At 38.3% G+C, this 9576-nt stretch overlaps 1 protein-coding gene across 4 annotated transcripts in view; it reads left to right on the top strand.

Annotated features, from left to right (window-relative positions):
- Positions 1-9473, top strand: part of MTMR1 (myotubularin related protein 1) — a 45737-nt gene extending 36264 nt beyond the window's left edge. For all 4 annotated transcript variants that reach the window (XM_088062713.1, XM_005532391.3, XM_014260944.2 and 1 more), the window contains one exon: positions 5308-9473. In XM_088062713.1, coding sequence (XP_087918839.1) covers positions 5308-5469 — 162 coding nt within the window. In that variant the 3' untranslated portion in view covers positions 5470-9473. The remainder of the gene's footprint in view (positions 1-5307) is intronic.
- The last annotated feature ends 103 nt before the right edge of the window (positions 9474-9576 follow it).

Genomic DNA, 9576 nt, shown 5'->3' with positions numbered 1-9576 from the left:
TGTCAGCTTCCCAACAAATTCATTTCAGGCAAACTGATTACATGATTTCTTAACAAGAGAGTAATACAAGCTTGACTTGGAGACATGCTTTTAGGGTTAAGGTGGTAACAGATCATTTAATAAACGATCTTTGAACTTCTTGTTCCTTACAGAATCTGTCACTCTTCCACTTCCTTTCATTCTAAACAGTGGCAAAGTGAGGGAGAGCCTTGTTCACAGCAAGCCATTACAGGTGTTTATGTGAAGGTTGTTGGATCCATTTCCTTCTGAAGGTTTTGAGAGGGGAATCTCATGATGTAATAGAACAGGGTGAAGTGACAGGAAGGTGGTTATCTGTAAGAATTTTTACAGGATGGTTTGAGGATACACTTGACAACAACAGATCTGCCTCAGAATAAGTCTTTAGAAAGTGTGAAAATGAACTGACATTTTAATGTTAATGTTTTTCATGACAGAATTTAATTCATGATGCTTCATCTTTTTACTCTTCCTCCTCCATCTAAGATGGAAGGAAGCTTCCAGAAAGCTGCATAATTCCATGGTTTTCTTAATGATTTTGTTAAAAAAAAAAAAAAAAAAAAAAAAAGAAAAAAAATACCCCAAAACACATAACTTAAGGTTGAGGCTTTATTGTGGGCATATCCTCCCCTTTTCACTCTATTTTCATTCTTTCACTTTTGAATTTGCTGCTTTTTTTTCAAAAAAGGACAGTTACAACAACAGAACTGAAGACATCTGGAGGAAAACATGGCTCCTAATGCCAGGCTCTTTTTCAGGTTTTTTTGTAGGAACTTCCGTGGTACTTCAGCTGCTTATACCACCTTTTCCTTACCCCATGATATTGTAATTTGAATATGAACCTTTATTACTAAAAAATCAGCAATTGTCAGTTGCTTTAGATTTTTATAGACTGAATTTGACATGTTATTTCATGAAATTAAAGTGTTTATTGGAAGTTTAATATGTGAAACCTATTTCTAGAATTTTATTTTTTAATGTTGTGTGCATCCACATGATCCACATTAACACATTAACAGGATGTGTTAATGGCAATCAAAAATAATCTTTTCCTGGGAAAGACTTCATATCAGAAAATCCTTTGTGTTTACACTACCAGATGAAATGACATGATGATATTTATGTGGAACTGTCTTGCAGTGTTTAAATCTAACATGCCCTTACTAAAAGATGGCAAATACTTAGAAAGTGATCCCTTTTTTTCCCCTACTATAAGATCCTGCTCTGCCTTGCTTACAGCTTAGCTGGGCTCTAGTGGTTTGTATTGAGTCCCTAAGTTTGTGTGTCTGACTGAATTGTTTTGTAAAACTTCATCCAAGAATGCTCAGTTGCTTATGAGAATGTGACTAAGAAAAATGTTTTCCCATATGAAAATATTGGGAAACTTATGGGACTTCTGTTAGGACAAGGGGCTGTTTTTCTATAAATGTTCTACCTCTGGGGCAAATGAGATTTTACTAAGATTATATTTCAGAAACTGACCCACTCATATTGTGGAAGAAATGCCTTCCATTTGGACGTCTGAGGCTGCAACAATCTCAATGTATTTTCAAGAACTGAGAATAAATAAAAGGAGTGAGAGATTGATTTTATATAGAGTCTACAAGAGAGCTGAGGCTAGCTGGAATAGGAGCTAGGAGTGATTAATGTTCTGGGTGCTGGAGGTGTTTGCCTTCTGTTCAACCCATGGAACAGAGTCTGGGAAAGTAGACTGGAGGGGACATGGTGCAGGCAGGGGAAGAGCTGTCCCCTGAGAGAAATGAAGTTTCTCCCTGCCTTTGCCACAGGATTCCTCTGTTGTAAGGGAGCTCACCTGGAGCAGAATGGTCCCTCTATGTATCCTTATTTACTAGGTGTCCTTCTTGGCCCAGCTGCAGAATTCCCAAGTTCCCTGTTAAACCAATTTGAGATCCAAAGTATGCAAAATTAGGAGATGCTGGCTTCAGGTCCTTGTTTGTAAAAGCAGAGTGTTAATACTCCCATACTTCATTAGGGTGCTGCAGAAATAAATTTGTTTCTTAATATGAGATGAAAGTACAGGAAAGGAAACTGCAGCATTTTAAAATCAGAAGAATAAATAAAAGATGGGGTCGGACACTGCAAAGAAAACTAAATATGGAATAACTTCTCATTAATTAAGTAGCATCAGCCTGTGCACCAAGTAAATGAGGAATACAAGGGGGAAGTTAGTATTTTAGTATTTATTTGACCAGTGATTTTATACAGATGTACAGGAAGGCTGAATTGAGGTTAGAGAATTAGACTTCATTCTGACACTTCCTAATTCTTTGGAGCATAATTTTGGAGTCTTAATGTTGAAGAGTTCTGTGTGTGACTTGAATATACACAGGCTTTTTAAAAGTCATTATTGTTATTTAGCTAATTTATTGAAAGGCAGCTCTCCTTTTCCCAATGGACCTGTGGAGAGAACAGCACTTGCATGAAAGCTGGAGCATGTGCCTGTTAAATAAGGCACTGGGCATGCAAAGGGATTGAGAGGTGCAGCCACACTTTTCTTCCTCAAAGCACGTTAAAGCTGTCCTGCAGCAGCTTTTGTGTGGTGTATCCTGGAAAGATTTGTAGTAGGTTCCCCAAAAGCTAGTTGTATGAAGCTGCTTTTTGAGAGCATTCAAGCTCTGCAATGGAACCCAGCAACTGATGCCCATGTGAAATCTGGCTGCAAGAAATTGGCCTGGTTTGCTGAGTCATGGTTAATCTGTGCAGAAATCAGGTGTACAGATCTCCCATGACCCAGGGCTTGTGTGACTGATGATTCCAATGGTAAATCACTCTTTTAGGGACCTAAATATTTCAGGAAAATGTCTTCCTGAGGAAATACAAAGTAGGAATCTGTGAGAAAGGGATCTTTTATTGAGGAAAAAAAAATAAATGCAGGGGGCTGCCAATTCCAGAAAATCTCAATCTTTACTAAAATTTAAATTTTCCACAGTGTGTATTACAGTATCTTGGATGATCTTCATCAGCAGACTCAGTTTTGCCATGTTTCTAGGTGTATACACTTTCTGTAGTCTACCTCAGAAAAATGAGATTGGCTTTCTGGAGGGTGTGCTTTGTGTTTGATTAGTGAAGGAGAACTGTAGATTTGTGACCTCACTTGCTGAAGAATTTGTATAGAGGATGTCAGGTAAAACTGCAAGAGAAGGAATTCATTGCACAGTGAGGGCAGAGCTCCAGGGTCCAAAAGTTATGCTTTTAAAATTGCTGTAGATGATATGCCAGACGAATTGATGATTTCCAGGGTATTGGGAGCAGCACTTTCTCAATACACTGAATACACTGAAGTTTCTGTTTATGGGCTAAGCCACAAACAAGAAAAAAACTATATGGCCAAAAAATTGTAGACCTAAAAATACCTTTGGTACTATTTTATTGTTTTAGGTTAGAACAAGAGTTAAAAATTAAATGGTATTTTTCTGTGTTAGGTTTTGAAAACATCAATATCTGTCTTAGTTTAGGGCAAATTAGGAAGGAAAACTCCAAATGGGGATTTCCCCAGGGAAATGCCCCTCCCCACTAACTGGTCCGGGAAAAGAAAAAATTCCTTAGAGAGAAGTGGAAAAAGCTGTTTATTTAACAGAAATTGAGTAATATTAAATAATAAAACCTCTTGCTGTTTGATGGGATGGCAAGTCTAGGAAGAAAAGTCCTTTTCATGTGGTGTAGCTCGGCTCGCTCAGGTTCTTATCAGTCCCTCCGTCGCTGGAAAGTGCCGAGGCCCAGGCCCCGGTGGGCCACAGGCGTGAGCTCCTGGGGTTTGGCTGGGTGTTCAGTCCAGAGCAGGCTTGCACAGATCCAAGAAAATTGGGAAAAAACCAAACAAAGGTCCAGGGAACTCCTCTGCCTCAGCTAGCTAAAACTAACTAAAAGCCAGAGAGAAGCTCTGTCCCGCTGTCTGTCCGTGCTGCAGACACCACAGTCCAGGAGCGGGATGTGTGGGAGTGATGTTTTTCCTTAACACAAACTGCGCGCTTCTTCTTCCCCCTCTCTTGCTCTCAAAGCCAGTCTTAAAGGTGCAGAACTTAATATATAACATAAACCAGACGATTGGGGATACCAGTATCATAAAGTCACCCCAGGACAATATCGAAAGCATGGATTTTGGATATATGTTCTTTAAAAAGTGAGAATTCACAAAATGTAAGTTGTGACTCAACTGTGTGTTAATAACAAGTAAAAACCTTTTCTGGTTTTTGCTATTTCCTGCACATGGCACCACGTGCAGATGTCAGGTTCAGGTGTGCATCCCAGCCTTAACAATCACTGTTAAGCAGTAGGAACTGATAGTAGGTGAATGCAATTCACTGGAGCCTGGCATTCCAGAAGCCCAGGGTATAAATTACTCATCTAGCAATCCATAGGTCTCCCAATGCTGCATTTCCCCATGATTGTTGTATCAGTGTAATTAAATTTTTTCCCCTGTCTTGCTGTTTCCAAAAGGTATAAACAATTAGAGTTTGTACAGGATAAAATAAATTAAAATAAATAAATAAGCTATATTATAAAATAAATAAATTAATTAAAAGCACAGTAAAACTTTTTTGGCCTTGTTGTGGAATTTGGAAGAGAAGGAGGGTTTCTCTCTGCTTGTCTAAGAACAAATCCAGCTGCAAAATCCAGTATGGCTTGAATCTTCCTTTAGCCACGATATAGTTTAATGTTTTAGGTGAATATGAAAGGGCTCTGATGCAGAGTGGTGCATCTTCAATGTTTGCTGAGTAATGTCAGAAACAGAAACCTGTACAATGCACTTCTGTGAAAGATTTACTGGAGAAAGACTTTGGGAGGTCCAGGCACCATTCACTTGGCTGCTGCACTTTTCTCACTGGAAGGGGTCAGACTCCTGGGAAGATGCCTGGTTAGAAGAGTAACAAGATGCTCCTATATGGAACCAGCTTTGTGAACTATGTATAAAGTAAGTCCTTTCCCAACAGACCAGAGAAATCATTCCCAGGAAAGGCATTTTAGGTTCAGCTGACAGTGGCATTGATAAGGGATACAGGTACATTTATTAGAGTATATTTGGCATCCTATCAAAACCATTTGCAAACACTTTTTAATAGGTCCCCTGCCATTTGTGTTTTTAGAAAGGGACTGTTTCCTGCAATGTTTCATTTCAAATGACTAAAGAAACACTTTCCCTAAATATTGACATACTGAAATTCACAAGAGTTGAATTCCTTGTTATTGAAAGCAACAGCAGATGTATTGCTGGAAAGATATGAGAGTCTTTGAGAGTCAAAGTAAGCCTTTTCTTTCTTTACTTGGCAGGTTCCGATCCACCAAAATCTTAAAGAACTTCTGGCCATCCGGACAGAGCTTCAGAAGAGGGTTGAGGATTTGCAGCGGGAGGCTGCCACACGTTCCATTTCCTCCTCTGACAGAGGTTCATCTCCTTCCCATTCCACCACACCAGTGCACACCTCTGTGTGATGTGGAACTAAAGCCATGTGAAAAAAATAGTGTCAGATAACACAGAGGGTGAAATGCTTTTCCCATCACAAAAGGATTGTAAGTGACTTGTAATTGCTATGATCTACATGCCTTACTCTGTGTCTGGTAATATCACAATGAGGCCAAAAAGAGCTTCAATAGATATGGTGTATTTTCTTGTTGGCAGTTCCTATATGTGTTTTGACACTCCAGCTAAATCACCAATTGTGAAATTAAACTTTGTTTTGAGGAACTAAGAGTTTAGCCATTCTGAAAAGGAATCCATCTGCCAAGCAGACAGGAAAATGCCTCACACATTGTACTATGCCTGGTTGAGAGAATCAGATTAATTGCCACATGATGCTTACACAGAACACAAAATGGTTTTTTTGAATGGGAGCTCCTTATTTCACTCAGAATGTTTTTTTCGGTTTTTTTTGCTAGAGCAGTTTATTTTTTTTTTAGGTAATGAACAAATGTTTTCCAGTGTAGTCCGTTTTACATTTCAAACTAAATATGCCATTAAAAGTGGATGAAGTTGAGCTGGAGTTATCAAGTACACCACACTGACTTGTATGATGTAATATATTTGGTAAAGCATGTACTTTAAGTTTTTTAATGCCTTTTGTACAAGTTGAAAAAAAGTTTAAAAAACTGTTTAGCTTATTGTTCAGTTTCAGCCTCATGAGCTAGGGTTAAACTTGCTCATGTCAAGCTCTTGTACAAAGTAAAAGTTTGTTTTCTAGCAAATGGTAATATTTGGGGTTGAAATGACACTCAGCTGAGTAAATTGCATAATCTTTATAGCTCCACATTGTGAAGCGTATTTTGTTTCTAAGTGTACACACAAAATGCTAAGCTGTGTGCGTTTATACCCATGTGTATGTGATGTTAAACATAGGCATCCTCCCGTGGGTTTAAGCTGTACATTCAGAAAATGGAACCTGCCTGTCCAAACCCTTCTGAGGACCTTAACTTGCAACGATTTTGTTTGACAAAGTTTTTTGAATAATGATACTGTTTTTCTTGTAATAAAGCCTCTTGACTTTTTGTTTTTTAAATTCCTACTAGCATTTTTTCTGTAAAGGAATAATTTAACTGTGTTGTCATGTTAAATAAACATTCCCAATGTTCTCGCATCTCTCCTCAGAAATACTCATATTGGAGACAATTGATTACTGTAACATTTCTCCTTTTAGAAAATTACTCACTGGCATTCTTGGAAGGCCTAGAAATCGTGCATGCTGCAAATTTTCCCTGGATTGTTTTCCTTGCTGTGTTTCATGAAAATCTAAGTTCTTCTCCTTAGGAAACTTAAATATTGCAGCTCTGCTTTTTGACTCATGCTTGTATTGCTCCAGGTTCTGCTGGTGGGAATTAAGCCCCATTCTTAAGAGCCAATTATAAGCTATATGGTGATTGTGGGTTTTACTGACTGCAAGTATTCATTTGTTGCTGCACATTTGTTCCAAATGCACAACAGCACTTTTCTGTGTCTCATTCTCTGCATTAACTCTACCCAGCACATAGTTAATGAGTCCAGTGAGCTGCTGAGCACCTTCCCAACTTCAGCTAGAGAGGCTGAAGTGCTGTATCCAGTCTTACATATTTACTGTGCAGTACAGGGTATTTAAACCTGTCCTTTATACTGTAGTGAATGATTTTTATGATAAATATTCACCTACACAAACACAGTTTAGGAAGACTTGCAATGTTGCATCTCTTAATCAGCCTCAGGCTTTTTATAAATAGATGAAAGATGTTTTCCTGTAAAAATGATTCTGCTGAACAGTGTGTCAGCAGTGAATTCTACATCGGCAAAAATACGTTGAGCTGGTATTGAATGAAACTCTTCTGTACTTCAGATTCCCTTGACATTTCAACTGTGTATTAAAGTAAAGCACATTATCTCCAAAATGCAGTGCTAAAGAAAATCTTTTGAAGTTTTTCTCTATATTTGTGCTAATAATCACAGTATTTTCTCTATAATTATTGCAAAAGTGATGACTGGATTAGCTTGGGCATTCTGAGACTTTTAAAGCTTGGATTTCTAAAGCTAAACTCTGAGAATTTGGTTTTGCATAGAAGAACTTCAATTATTTCAGATGACTGGCTGTGTATCCACCAGTTTCAACACAGCTCAGCAAGTCTCTGATGTACAAGAAATATCTGGGGGAGGGTCCTGTTGTTCCTTGTGTCAGCACAGTGGATGGGTTTGTACATAGTATAGAAATATTCAGAGATTCTGTAGTTCATATGGGCTAGTTAGAGCATAGCTTTACACTGAAGAGATGATTGTTGTACTCAAGTCTGCTTCCTGATAATCAGGGTTTCTCCTATTGATTTAACAACTAATTGGTTTTTTGGGGGGGTTTTGTTTGTTTGTTTTTTTAATAAGACAGTATTGAACTAGCTAAGCGAAGAGCAGAATCCTGTTCCCTCTCTGATGCGCTTTGGACAGAGCTATTAACTTCTGGTTCAAAAGCTAGATTTCCTGCTTTGGTTTTTGGTTTTGACTGCTCAGTATAAAGGGAATGTGCAAAGACAGCAAGCAGTTACATTGGGCTTGTAGGATTTTCCTATTGTCAATGACATATGAGAGGGGGTTGTACAACCTGAATCCAGTGTCCCAGAAAGAGATGAAGCCTTGGTAACCAGCTGACACACTTCTTGCTTGTAACGTAAGTTAAGTGAATCATCAGCATCAGAGACTTGGCCATTTTAGTCCTGTATCAGAGCTGAATTTACACTTCTTTCTCCTTTGTAGATAAAAGTAATTTTTTTGTTGTTTCATTAAAATGGAAGAAGGCTTTTAAAGCCAGTAAACACTCCTAACTGCTTGGTTCTGTTCCCTGCAGAGGCAGTCTTCTCAAGGAATTACAGCTTTAAACAAGAAGTGTTTCATTGCTTTCATTTTCCAAGATAAGCTGTACTGATTCATGTGCTGTATGTGGTAACACCAAGAACAGCTGGTTCTGTAGAAGTTGAAAACAAGGAATCAAGAGCTCTCATTCATGTGCACTAAGCCTCAACAGAGTACACAGTAAAATGGGAAATTCAGACTATTCCCCAGGTGAAATATTTATGGTAAAAAGCAAAAAGGAATGTCCATTTGCTGAGACCGTATCTGCTGAGCTAAGAGGGTACTGATAGCTTTTAACTGCCAGATCTTGTGCAGTTGGGAGGAAAGAGTTAAGACACGTGAGTCAGAAGTAGTTAGTTTGACATATAAACCACCTTTCTTGACTTTTTTGACTGTGAGACTGAGCATCGCATCATTATACTTAAAAGCTTAGTTTGCACTGCATGGGACATATATCTACTGGGTGTGAAAATGTAAAGAAAACTGCAGGAAACCTTGGGCACTGCCTTGAGTTTAGCTGCTGGGCGACCTGAGGGGGGAGGGGAGATAGAGAGTGTGTATGTGTGTGCATGCATGCAAATGCTCCATTTTTTACCATTAAAGTTTTCATAGTGGTATTTGTTTTCTCACAAAGTCTGTTTTGGATCATTTTTTTAAATGAAGTTTTCACTGTAGTTAGAGAAGAGGTGATGTACCATAAGGATATAGCCAAACACTTGCAGCTTACTTCCATCATTAAAAAAAATAACACAAAAATAATCAAGTCTAAAATGTCTTTCTAGTCAACTTGGTTTATTTGATGTTTTCCAAAGGTAGTTAAATTCTGGTTTTAACTCCTGTGACCCTTACATGCACATTAACAAAATGTATTTTGTTACAGCTTAACATTCAACCTTCATTTGGTACAGGTCACTTCTTCAGCAGCAAGGAATCTGTCTTGCTTCTAAGTTAGAACTTCACTCAAAAGAAAATGTTCTCTAATTTCACAACCCCGTGGTTTCTGAACTTCATTTGTTCCTGAACCTCATCTGTTAGAGAAGCAATTTTTAAAGCCTCAGCCTGCCAACTCATCCTTTTTCAGAATCTGAAACAGTATTGTGGACTAATTCCACTTTTATCACAACAAATGAGTAGTTAAGAATGACAATGGAGCACTTGTAAGGGTTCGTTAGTGGGGCTGCATGAAAATTACTGAGTTTATAGTGCCAAAAAGATCTGAAATTCATGTCAGCTGAAGAATCTGA

Source organism: Pseudopodoces humilis, chromosome 15, assembly GCF_049639895.1.
Source record: "Pseudopodoces humilis isolate 2021_Gansu_Grassland_sample_001 chromosome 15, ASM4963989v1, whole genome shotgun sequence".
Taxonomy (NCBI): domain Eukaryota; kingdom Metazoa; phylum Chordata; class Aves; order Passeriformes; family Paridae; genus Pseudopodoces; species Pseudopodoces humilis.
Note: the sequence above shows the minus strand (reverse complement) of the source record. Positions and strands in the feature narration are given on the sequence as shown.